Source organism: Aplysia californica, unplaced genomic scaffold, assembly GCF_000002075.1.
Source record: "Aplysia californica isolate F4 #8 unplaced genomic scaffold, AplCal3.0 scaffold00638, whole genome shotgun sequence".
Classification (NCBI taxonomy): domain Eukaryota; kingdom Metazoa; phylum Mollusca; class Gastropoda; order Aplysiida; family Aplysiidae; genus Aplysia; species Aplysia californica.
Genome location: NW_004797908.1, coordinates 190,012 through 203,385, shown reverse-complemented (window position 1 = coordinate 203,385; position 13,374 = coordinate 190,012). Strand labels below are relative to the sequence as shown.

Genomic DNA, 13,374 nt, shown 5'->3' with positions numbered 1-13,374 from the left:
TCGAATTTTGTTTTTATAAAAAAGAAAAGAAAAAGAAAGGGATAGATTTTTAAAGTATTACATTTTTTTAAAACAAACTCAAACACCCCTAGAAAAACTAAACAAAATAAAGCATAACAACAACAACCACAACAATAACAACAACAACAACAACAACAACAACAACAACAACAACAACAACAACAAATAAACAACAGAAAAAATACCCATACCTTTATGAGTGCCGGACTGTCCAGCAGACATATTGCCCTTACAGAGCTGGAGAAAGTCACGTGATGTGAGAGCTGTAGGAGAGCGATGTCGTTGTTCTCCTGGTACTCCAGATCTGTGTACCCTGGGTGGCTCACTACAGAGCTCACTTGTACAGACAGCTGATGAGATAACGGACTTTTATTTCGTTCCACTCACCACATAAATATATTAGGTATATATAGTCACTTCTACCGACAGCTGAGGATCTAACGGTCTTTTATTTCTTCCCGGTCACTATATATACTATATTATTATAACGATCTTTTATTTCGCCCCAGTCCCTGTATTAATCTTATATTATAGCGGTCTCTTCTACAGACAACTGAGAGCATAACGGTCACTTTATGCCTGTAAATTCCCAGTGTCAGGCTAAGTGTATATCATTCTCATTTTCATATCAAACAAAGCGTATATTTCCGTGCTATCACTCTACTAAGTATATTATATTATAGTCCATAATGTCACTTAAGGGATGGTGGGACACCTAAAAGGCCGTTTTGTGGTCAAATTTTGAAAATTGGGGTTACCACGTATTATATTTCCTAGGCATTCCCAGGACGATCTATAGATTTGTCCTTTTTCTACGTACATACCAAATTAAAAGTGTATTTGTTGATGAATAAGGGAATAAAACGGGATTAAAATTGGAAAACAAAATCCAATATGGCTACCGTTTCCATAGCAACTGAACTAGATTTATATTTACCTTTTTTAAGCAATTAATTTCCAACCACCAAATGTGGGTGGTTGGCGGGTGCTCTGGTGTAGTTTGCTTCTTCTTTCCTATGAAACATCTATCGTCCTTATCTCCCCTTCTTCTTTTATATGCTTATTACTCTCTTGTAACACCTCTAATATTCTCTAATCTGTTGGCTGTAGGGGATCTAATCATATGACCTTATGCAGTTGCTAGCGCCGTAAAACCTCTGCTAAAACTAAACTACACCCCCCCCCCAAAAAAAAAAAATAAGACATGATGTCCCACAACAAATATTGGCTCTCTTGGGTTCGTAGTAGCCGAGAAAGCTTTTAGGAGTCCCACCCCCTCGTAAAGTACTCATGTTCAAAATATCAGGCCAATTTATTGCACAGCTTAGGAAGAGTTCTACCTCCCCGGCGTCCTTCACAAAGGAGTCCCAATCAGCCAGGACAGCGATGGCGCTAGTGAGGTCACGGACACAGTGGGCAGCGGTCAGTACCCACTTACTGGACACCAGAACACCTCCACACTGAAGCTCCCGTTTGCCTCCTGTCCTGGGAACATTGCCAAGGATAGCTCGATAACTTAGAAGTGATACATTATATCGTCGGTGTTATTCACAACCCGGCTACATGCAGCAAGGCAAATTTTACAGGAAGGACAAATGACTGATTTTCTTTAAAAACGCGTAGCGTACTCTTACATATTTCAGAAGAAAAGGTTAAGTTATATATGTGCTAGTACCAAATACTATTTAATTTTTATAAAATTCTACAACCGATAGTTTCATTTTGCACGTAGCCGGTTACAGGGTGACTAAAAATGTGGAGCACAATGCAGGTGGCCGATTCTCTGCACTAAGCCGGTTCGAGCATGACGCTTCCACGCACAGCCGTGACACGAATCGTCATGTAGCCGGTTAGGCGCAGCTATGTGTGCTACTGGTCGCTGTCATTGACCTAACTAGTATAGTATAGATCTACATGGACGACCGCGAGCGAGTTATAGGGTTTGATTCTCAGCCGAATTATAATAAGATTTAAAATTTGGTCCCCTAATTTGCATCTTATTGTCTGGGGCATGGTCGAAAGACTATAGTAACATGTATCGTTTGATTGCACCCGGCAGGGATTCGTTTCTTCATTTCTCACGCTTCTCCTGTATAATGCACATTGAAAAAGTATAAGCCACATAGACAAAAAAATCACATTTGAATTCAAAAATCGTGAGAATCTACTTTCCCAATTCATGCTAAAATGGATGGTAGTCAACTGGCATGACCTCTTACACCGTTTGGAGTTGTTAGTGTTTCTCCTTTTTTTCATTTTCTTGGAACTATTGTATTGTTGGTTTAAAATCTTGAGAGTTCTTGAAATGCCTCTCTAACCCTAACCCTAACCCTAACCCTAACCCTAACCCTAACCCTAACCCCAACTCCAACCCCAACCCTAACCCCAACCCCAACCCCAACCCCAAGGGTTAGGGTTAGGGTTAGGGTTAGGGTTAGGGGGTTGAAAAACTATGTTTTAGCCCCGTACGTAAATAGTCATCATCTCAAACCCCATCTATACCCTGTGAAATCCGTGTGACTTTTAGGATTACTTGAACACTTGTGTCCCGGCATCCATCCAACGTGGCAGGAAATTTGAGGACTCTTGGGTGACGGTCTAGTTGTGTATTCTGATGAGTCACGGAGGTGAGCCCCACCAAATTCTCCCAAGAGGTTAAACCAACCACAGTTAGAGCTGGTTGACCCAACGTCTGTCTACAATAGCTCCAAGAAAATGACCAAAGGAGAAATACTAACATCTCGAAACTGTGTAAGATGTCATGCCAGTTGACTACCAACCATTTTACCATGGATTGGGAAAGTAGAGACTCACGATCTTTGAATTCAAAGGTGATTTCTTCGTCTGTGTAGCTTAAACTTTTTCATTGTTTATTATACTGGAACTCAAACGTGAGAAATGAAGAAATGAACCCCTACTTGGCGCAATCAAAAGATACATGTTACTATAGTCTTTCAAACGTGCCCCAAACAATAAGATGCAAATTAGGGGACCAAATTTTAAATTTTATTATAATTCTGCTGAGAATCGAACCCATAACCCCCACGATCCAGATTAGAACCCCGATACCAACGTGTGCCATACCAATGCCCTGCTCTTGGAGGATATTAAACAAAACCGGGGGTTTCATAGACAATACTGGAAAAAAGTCTTGTTCTGTAGTTTGGGATAGTTTGGGTTTTATTTGATATCTTTGTCGACACATAGAGGTCATCTTATCAACAATTCTAGTTATTCAATTAATGACTTGACACTTTGGGATATTTCACGTAGTACAGCTAAATTTCCACACGGACAAGTATAGCGCCCCATCCCACCCCTTCTCGTAAATAACCTAATAATGTTGATAGGTGTGTCAAACCTTTACCATATCATATGTTCACAGTAATGGCCATCAGATACCGGGTCAACGATTTATCCTAGTACTGGTCACAGAATGTCAAATATTAGAGAGAGCTGCTAGAATGTATCACCTATTTTTTTTTCATTTACACGGTTAAAACATACCACCAGCTATATGAAGAAATCGAACTTTTTGCAGGTTGTTTTGAAAAATGGATATCATAGACATAAAAACAACAACGACAGAAAACAGAACAACAACTCCCTTCTCACCAACCCCTCCCTAAAAAAGATGAAATTATATATTATATATAACCAATGGAACGAGAAATGGGCCCACAAGAAAATTCGTATCCCATCCTGGTAACGTTTCTCAGAAATTTGCTGCTTGCTTAAAGAATTTTTGTTAAAAAGTTGTGTCGGAAAAAAATAAGGTTTCTCAGAAATTTGCTGCTTGCTTAAAGAATAAAGAATAAACAACACACCTGAGAATAACCCTAACCATCCAGGGCCAGCTGCTCCTTTGGGTAGATTTACCGCCAATAATGCGTGACGTGAGCAGAGGGCGCTTCCCGCATGTGTGGTGGTCAGACGGCTTGGTGTCCTCAAACGCTGACACAAATTGCTTCACCCGGGATTTGTGTCCCGTATACTTTTTTCTCAGCACTTGTAACGGTATCTTTTTTATTGGCACAATAACAGGACGGACATTTCCGGAACAGGGTGTTCTTTTGCTGGCACTGCACGAAGTAACAAATGAACTGTGGAGCTGAAAAAAAGGAAACAATAATTGTATTCATATTTTTAAAATAAAAGATTAACAATGATCTGCTGCTTTAAAAAAAAAACAGTTTTGAATTACTTCAACGTACTTTCAACACTATATTTATGATAATACATGTCAGAGACGTAAGTTGCAATTTAAAGTAAGAATCGTAACACGTTTTTATTTTAGATAGCACACCTTAAAAAGTATCCTGTGGATGGTTGAAATGTGCTACTGGTAGGTAGATAGGTCTTTTGTCTCTATTTCCCTCTGCTGTATCTGTCTGATCTGATCTGATGTTCCCGTTTCTCCAGCACGAAATGTGAGGCATCGTGGTGGAATCAGGCTCTCGTCATTTTTGGGCATGTGGAGTTATTGGTATCATCTTAAAGCTTGTTCAATTGTCTTTATTTAGAGGAAAGAAATATCTCCAATACAAGTCGACATATTTACGAATGAATGAGGCGGGGGTCACCTGTTTTCAGAGGTAAAATTAGTGAGAAAATGACCACCAAAGATGAGTTATTTCCTTAGCTTGAGAGTCCGAGGTAACTGAAAATTTACACTTTTTGAGCCTTTAATCAACGTTTTTCAGAAAAATCCACACAGAAATGAGTTCTTTAATGGGCAGGAAAGGTGTTGAGCCAAAAAACAAAAATTTGATTAAAATTCACTAACCTGCGGAAAAATGCAAGTTTCTTCACTTTGATTATTTTCACGAGAGCCTGATTCCACCACGCTGCCTAACAAATGACTGTTAACATATCAATGTATTTCTATTGACTTAAACATAGCTGAACCAGTGTCACAATATCCTCAAGCCTAAGACCTGACAATACGTACGCAAGCCAGTCATACAACAAGAATTTCTGTCAAACACTGTATGAATAAAGCTCTGCATTTATGCGTTTGATCGTTAAAGATAGTTTAATGCACAATATCAATGTTTAAGCACGTGGCTGACATTTGTCTTTACTATGGCTTACGATTACAAAATAAAATAGACAACCAGCTTATGTATTATAATAATAATGATAATAACAATAATAATAATAATAATAATAATAATAATAATAATAATAATAATAATAATAATAATAACAATAATAATAATAATAATAATATTAATGTAAATGAAACAATGATCAATTACTACTTCTATAGCGTTACCCACTTACTGTTGGCTCTAGGGGCTCCCCCCCAAAATAAGATTTAAATCAAAGCTTTCTGCATACCGGTTCATTAAACATACAACAATTCAACAGTTCAAATAGGCTACATCATTATATGCCTATACTTTTGACAGGACAACGTATAAACATCAATAAGCGAATTACCGTAAGTGTGGAGATCCAGAGAGCGAAGGTAACGGCACTTGTCAACATCCTGGTCAGTCGTCAACATTGTTGTTGTTGAAGGAAGGACTATCCTAAGCCTAACCTACAAGTGAGAGTCGGAAGAGAATCATCATACGTGGCAATGTGTCACTGATTTAAATTGCACTCTTTAAAAAATGTGGCAAGTGTTTTATTGCCCTTGCAACTGAATACAGTCATAAGAGTGTGCGGGACACATTAATAAGCACTTTCAGTTTTGCAGGACTTAATAATTTTTAAAAATAGGCCACCGACATTACTAATGCACTTTTGGCTAACCTATAGAGAAGGCATGGGTAAACTACAGCCCGTGGACAAAATCTGGCATACGAGCAGTTTCAGTCCGGCCCACAAGTATTTTCTTTCTCGGAAACCTTACTTTACTTTTACTTTACTTTTACTTTACTTTTTCTTTACTTTTCCGATTCAGCTCTCTGAAACCTTAAAGGGCTTGCAACAAAACAAAATTGTGTTCCTGAGTTGTGCATGATGATTTGAAATGTGCCGAAACATTGCCGTTGCTCTCACAGTTGATTGCACATTATTATGAGTTCACTTCCTTCTGTTGTTATGCTGTTATCGATCCAAGCCACTTCGTTCCCAAAGAGTTAATACGGTTCTCTACTTGGACACCCTTGCCCATACCAGAGGCAAATGGCATGATAGAGTTAAATATTCATAGCTTGTTCTCGTTCGTCTCGTTGCAGTTACAACGGGCTAAAGACAAATCACCCTGTTTAATCTTCTCGAAAATGCGTGTCTAAAGTTGTTTGACCAACAGCCTATTTAATTACTCCGCTTAATCTCCTCGGGTCTTTGCCTGGGGGTCTAAAAGTTGTATGACCAACAGAAACAGAAAGCCTATACTAAGGCCATTAAATAAATGAGCTGTGTTTCTTTTTTAACTTGACCGACGAAAGTGAATATCTATACATATTATACTTGTGAAAGTTCATCACTTTGGCAGCCTAAAACTTCCCAACCCCTTAACTTTCGAATTTGAAAGAAATTAATAGTGGTTCAGAATCATTCAAAGGGTGCAGAGATTTATTGATGAGTTTGAAGTCACTGTAGTTTAATTTTCAGTTTTTCATTAGTTTCGTTTAGATCTAATCTTGGGAAAGTTCGTCTTCTAAGACGCCATTATAAACAAGTGAGGTTTCTGTTCACTAACCGTGCGCACACCTTTTACATTCTAGAGTGTACAACCACGAGAGAAGAATAGAGAATCAATCTATACATCTATTAATATTATTTGGCAACTGGAAACACATTATGTATCAATTTTTTCTCAGGATTTATTGCTCCTTTCCAGTAGAGTGGAAATACAGTGGGCCAATGATTTTCAGTTCATGTTAATGCACCGATCAATCCTTTCATCGAAAGGGGGGCCAGCTAGTTTAATTATAGTTGCCCGTATTCCTTAACTTTCGGGCAGGGTCAGCAAATTGCCGAGTGGGGAGAGCGTCAGGTTGACCTGTTCTAGTCATGTGGGATTGCTGTCGCTGCTGTTTGGTTGTTCGGCTGTTTGGCAGTTGTTCTTTCTGTGGGGAGGGGGGTGAGAAGCTGTTTTTTCAGTGTTCCTATTGGCCTGCGTTTATTGTTGTTATGTTATGTTTAGAAACACTGAATATGGTAAAAACGTAGCAATAATGAAATATTCTTCTCTTGACGCACTGTATGCTTCCCAGGACGTTGCGATATTTTATTCAGAATGCTATCAGGTCTGCTAGGGTAATAATATAGGTTGTAAAAAGCATAGACCTTGCTGTTTATCGGGAATTTGTGGTTTACAAAGGCAATCTATTATTATGACTCAGCACAGTACTTCTTTGTGCCCTATTAGCCTTCATTGCCATTCTTTATCGTATTTTCTTAAATTAATATTTTCTCCAATACAATTTAGATCATTTAGGCCACCCAAGGATAGCTGTGACTCTGCCACGACAGTCAACGTCAGTTTTCTGTTAACCAAAGAATGTCGTTTTTAAAAATGTAGTATATTCTTCTTATGCAATATATCTCTCTCTCTCTCTCTCAGTCTCCTTCTTACTGTCTGTCTTCATCGTTTAGATCACGTCTTTCTATCTATCCATCCATCAATCCATCCTTCCATCTATTCATCCATCCATCCATCCATCCATCCATCCATCCATCTATCAATAACCAAAGAGGTTATAAATACTATTGTTAACCCATTTTCTGTTAACGTGAATTTCCTGGCAACAGCAGAAACGCGAGGAGCGCGCCAATGGCTCGATTTCTCTGATTTTGAGTTAAACCCACCATCTTTATTGGGTTGTGCCACATCCACCCTGCAGTCCTGGCTTAGCTGTGACTTAAGGTTATTTCCTATTCCGAAAGGTAAGCTTTGTAATTTCAGAGCTACATAACATGCCGGAAGCTGACTGTCACCTTGCCTTCCAGAAGTGGCTTTGGGGGCTGAAATTCAGCTTCAAAGTCGAGAAGTATATTTTAAGAGACTAAACATTTTAGGTCCATTACATTAAACGTTTCTGAAATACTTTACAACTTCCTTTACATTTCGAACCACCTTCATAATGTGTGCACGATGGTTCGAAATATGCCGTAACAAATCGCTACCTCAGAATTACTATGTTCCTTCTGCCCAGTACCTAGTTTTGAGAAATTTAACGTAAAAATTTTTTAGCTTCACAATATTTAAGCTTTTTCGAATGCAATTTATGAATATCTTGATAACGACTCTGAATATTCGGACGATTTTGATAGAGCATGATGAGCATTTGAGTTCTGACCCCAAGGTTTTAGTAACTCAAAACTGCAAACGTATCAGACAGAACTTTGTAATTCTGCGGTAACGATATGTTACTAATACTATTGTCATTAGTCTGCAGGTAATCGGACAAAATTATTATTTTTTGCCCGCTGCTGACAGAACGTTTCTTCTCAGTTTTGCCTATAAAATAGTTCTGATTAATAGACAAACAAGTACACCACTGCTGTTGTAAACATTGGTACTGCCTCTCTAGTAAGTAGGCTATATTCATTGAAGCAAGTGTAGCCAAATAAACTAGACTGTGGTTCTGTGGTTGTTGTGTCGATTGAGAAAAAAACATTAATGGTCTCATGAATTACACCAAACTTGGGACATTTTTGTTCAGGTCTGCAGTTAAAGTCCGACTGAGATGACTTATTAAGTCATAACTCCCATTCATCATTCCCATCCCGTGAATTGTTAATTCCCCCCTCCCTTCCTCCCCCCTCCCCGCTCCCTAGATTGGGTTATGCAGGTCCAGTTGTCGTGGTTTTATTGCACCGTGCGACCTGTGACAATGATTGGGTCAGCGCTGCATGTGGTCTCCAGAAATAATAGCCACAGTCCGGCAATTCCCGACGGTCCTACAGTGGCTCTCTGTCAACGCAATAATTAAACCTCCAGGGAAGTGGACATATTTCCCAGCTGCGATTTTCATGCTCTATGATTTCTCTTGATTTATTGAGGAATTTTTGCACAAGCCGCCAAGTCTCGATTTCCCACGTTCTTTTGTATCCGGCCTCGATGGAAGATTCACGTGCTCTGAGCCTTTCTCGAGCGTGAGAGTTAACCCACACAGGACAGGTTACCGGCGATCTGTCTGTGGAATTATCTGTCCGTGCACGAGAGCTAGGAGTGAGCTACATAATGGTATTGAGTTATGATTACTGCATGTGGTCAAGGTGTTACGGCTCCCATCATACAACCTGACAGCGGATTTCGTGGATTATTACGCAGAATTTTTTTTTCGTCATCCTCGGTTGTCAGAATAAGCTGGTGGTATAATGAATGACTCATTCATTGTTGTGACAGGCGGGATGGGACTTTCTGTTTGAAAAAAAAGACAACCTAAAATCTAGCTGAAACAAAAGTGGAGTGTGTTCTTATCCAGACTGGCGTGTACTAATCCCTAAAGCAATGACCGCTTTATCTTATAGATTAGTCAACGATATTCAAAAAATCCAAAACCCAAAAACTCACCAGAGTTTAGAAGATTATTCAGCATCGTTCAGGGCTCCGTCGCCGTTCTTTTATAGTGTCGTCTGTTCTAGTATAGTCGTTAGTAAGGAAAGTAGAAGGTGTGTGCTTACTTCTTGTTAGTTAAAGAGGCTAATACCACAGCAAGACATTCCCTTAAGAACAGAGATGTGTTTGTTTGTTTGTTTGTTTTTCGGGGTGGGGGGTGGGGGGTAATCAGACCGATCACATACAACTGAGGAACAGATAGGAAGTAGGACCTACCAGTCACTCCGATCATCCATCTGACGTCACGGATGCCAATGTAATGCTATATATTATTATATAAAACAATGCAAGATAAAGGGTGTACATTTCTACAACGATTTAGACTTAGAATTGAAGCAAGTCGACGTGATAACCGACAAATATATTGGAATGCAAAAATGCAGCTCGTTATCAAAACTGTTATAAAAGCATTGATCAGTTCAGAAGGCACAAAATTCATCGACTACCCGCTTATGTGTGTATTTGGAGAGTTGGGATACTTTGTTCGCTGTTCGTTAAAATAAAAGCCTTAATAATAATAGATAGCATTTGTATAGCGCAAATCTGCGCTCAACAGCAAGCTCTATGTGCTTCACAATCTATACTATTACCCCAGAAGACCTGAGAGCATTCTGAAACATACTCAACTTCCTGAGAAGCACACAGTGCAAGCAGCCATTTGTAGGCCTTAGAGAGAAAATTCAGTAGCTAGGAAGTTTTTGGCTTAAGATATACAGTCAGACCTGCTCTAACGGCCACCTGTCTAAGACAATCACCAGTACGAACGACTACTTCTCATCCCCTAACGCTTTTTAAAATAATATAATATTATCATGTTTATTATAAAAGTGTCTAAGACACACGCCTGATTAAGAAAATAAATTTATCTTCGCATTCTTTTAGTATCTTAAATTTATTGTTCTTTTCTGTTTTCCGGAAAGGGGGGGGGGTTAATATGGACGATTGATTAAACGTTTTCACACTATGGGCAGTTGGAAGCCTCCCGTTTTTGTTCACCTCAGATTAGCGACTGTACTCAAAATTTGCGAAACATTGAGTTATTGAAACAGAAGTAGAAGTAAAACTTTGCTGTCACAGAACAAGTTTTTTTTTTTAAGTTGACGTTTGGATTGTAAGTAGAGAAATGTTAAAAATAGATCTTACAAACTTTAAATTAAAGATGTTGGGTCATGTATATCGTCTTAATTCATAATACAATATTTTACTATGTGTGCGTGTGTGTGTGTGTGTGTGTGTGTGTGTGTGTGTGTGTGTGTGTGTGTGTGTGTGTGTGTGTGTGTGTGTGTGCGTGTGCCTTTTTTAGGGGAAGAGGGAGGGGGGGGGGTGTTGATCACCATCTCTCCCTCTCCTGTCTTTTTCCTAACAAAATAGAGTCATGGTAACACCATCGATATAACATAATTATCTCTCCTGTATTTCCCCAGAAACCTTCCAGTTTGTGGCCGCTTGTCTGTCTGATTCTGACGTCATCTTTGTTCTGTGAGGGGCAGCAAGAGGATCGGAGTGAGGTACTCTCTTTTTGTCAGGCTGTGCAGCACAGGCCTAACAGTTAATGTGTTATTGTTGGCATTACGCTACCTCCGAATTACAAAGTTCTATCTGACATTGTTGGCCGTTTTGAGTTACTGAGAACATGAGATCAAAAGTCAAAATGTTCTATCTGCTCTTTTAAAATCGTTAGATTATTCGGAGTCGTTATCAAGATATTCAAACAACTGCATTCGGAAAAGTTTGACATGATGTAAAACTCAAAATCTTTGACTTCAAATTTCTTAAAGCTACGTAACTGAGCAGACAGAACATTGTAATTCTGAGGTAGCGAATTTGTTAATGTGTGTTATTGTTGTCATGTACTGCAGAACAAAATAATGTGACTACAAAATGTTTTCTCGGCCTAACGACATAAATTATTACGATCGTAGATCGATGGTTGCTAACCTTGGAGGTATCGTTCATAAGTGAGCAATTTGGTTATTTTTTATATTTTTTTTGCAGGGGGTAGGAATTCACTCGTGTAGTGACAGGTATTATGTTTTAATATTCTGCGCTTGGAAATACATGTAGGTGGGCAGCACGAATATTATGTCTGCCTCTTAAAGGACTAGCAAAAGTTGGTACAGAGCTACTTCAACCCTGTCCGTAAGTCTGAGTGTTGATAAGGTCACGACGTCCCCCGCAGACAGACGGGAATGCTAGAAAAGAAAAGAAAAAGAAAAGAAAAGAAAAAAAAACAAAAAAAACAAAACAAACCAAACAAAAACTTTCTTCACCCGCTGATGAAATTCTCATCGTCTATGTGCAACGGCGAGGAGCCTATAATCGCTACACACACAACGGACGCCGGTTACAATCTGCCAAGTAGGTTGCAACTATTAAAATAAGAGGGGCAAAACACAATCAGATAAAACAAGCACTTCTGCAATTAGTGCAGCGGCCTTCGTCACTATAACATAACAGGAATAATTGAAAAGGAACATGTTACTTAAATTAAAACGATGAATCTAATTACATCGCTTAGTCGAAAAAATTACTACTTCCGAAATTGAAGTCCTTTTCTCGTTCTCTCTAACTATGATTCTGCTTCTGCCCATGTTTATATGTCAGTAATGTGGGTCAGTTGCTTTTTGAGAGAAAGACAGATTTAGAAAAACATGAACCGACAGACAGACAGACAGACAGACAGACAGACAGAGAGACAGACAGACAGACAGACAGACAGACAGACAGACAGACAGAGAGACAGACAGACAGACAGACAGACAGACAGACTGACAGACAGAAAACAGGAAAATATATTTTTAAAAACACAGCGAGTATGCTCCCTCATATTTGAATCTATTTTCTTCATTTAGGGTAGGGCGTCTACAAGCTTACAGATCGAGCCGTCATCGGACGCAATCATCATTGCTAACGCCCCTCAGCCGATATATAAAACCAAAGAAAAAGAAACACCGGATGACACGGAATCAAACGTACCAGACATAGACCCACCACAACCTATACAATCTAACGAACCGGAGGTAGAGTACACCCCAGTCACGAACAATGGGATACAGGCCGAGACCCTCAGCGATATCGCTATTGCTCCCAATGAAGACTCCTCATCAGACAATCTCTCTGGAGGTTTAGGGGATGCCATACAAATAGGAGATCTCAATGGGGAGGAATCTCCGGGGCTGACGGTCGACAAATCGTTTTCGCCCGCCAGTGGGGTAGTAGTTGATAAAGGGCCTACACCTCCTTCTGGAGATGGTGAAGATGCAAATCTCAGAGGAGGGGGCGGTGATGGTACAGTTGCTAGTCCCGGAGGAGGACGCGGTGATGCCCAAACTGGAAGCGAACCTGTGCCCAGCAATATCCGGAACGACGCTGGTCTTCTCACCAAAACGACTAACACGTCACCAGCAGCGTCACCATTCCCAGACTTCTCTCCTGGCATTCTGTCCAACCAAGCCGTCAATCAAAACGCCAACACAGAACTACCAGCCCCTGCATACGCCATTAGTCCAGACAGTCGCCTCCTGAAAGGCGGTGGGAGTTTGACTCCTAACCTTAACGGAGGTCCAAAAGGGGTCACGTCTCTTCTTGACTTCGGGAACAAGAACTCTTTCTACATCGGCTCACAGCCTCCCCTCAGGATTACATCAGCGCCGGCCTGTATGTTCCCCGCGGAACCGGAGGATGATGAGTTTAGACTGTCTGCCAGTGAGTTTGGATACCCCAAGTGAGTCTGTTTTGGTTCTCATATTTTTCGTGTTAAACAGCAAAAGAAACAGAACAAGATAAACAACAAAACAACAAGAACCCTAAAAATCCCCCTCCCCCCC

At 39.9% G+C, this 13,374-nt stretch overlaps 1 protein-coding gene across 1 annotated transcript in view; it reads right to left on the bottom strand.

The window, feature by feature from the left end:
• LOC101862448 (chymotrypsin-like elastase family member 2A) overlaps nt 1-5,535 on the bottom strand; it is an 11,048-nt gene extending 5,513 nt beyond the window's left edge. The window contains exons 1-4 of the mRNA XM_005107868.3: nt 5,467-5,535; nt 3,849-4,132; nt 1,362-1,506; nt 213-371 (exon numbers count right to left, since the gene is read on the bottom strand). Coding sequence (XP_005107925.1) covers nt 213-371; nt 1,362-1,506; nt 3,849-4,132; nt 5,467-5,514 — 636 coding nt within the window. The 5' untranslated portion in view covers nt 5,515-5,535. The remainder of the gene's footprint in view (nt 1-212; nt 372-1,361; nt 1,507-3,848; nt 4,133-5,466) is intronic.
• Between the last annotated feature and the right edge of the window lie 7,839 nt (nt 5,536-13,374).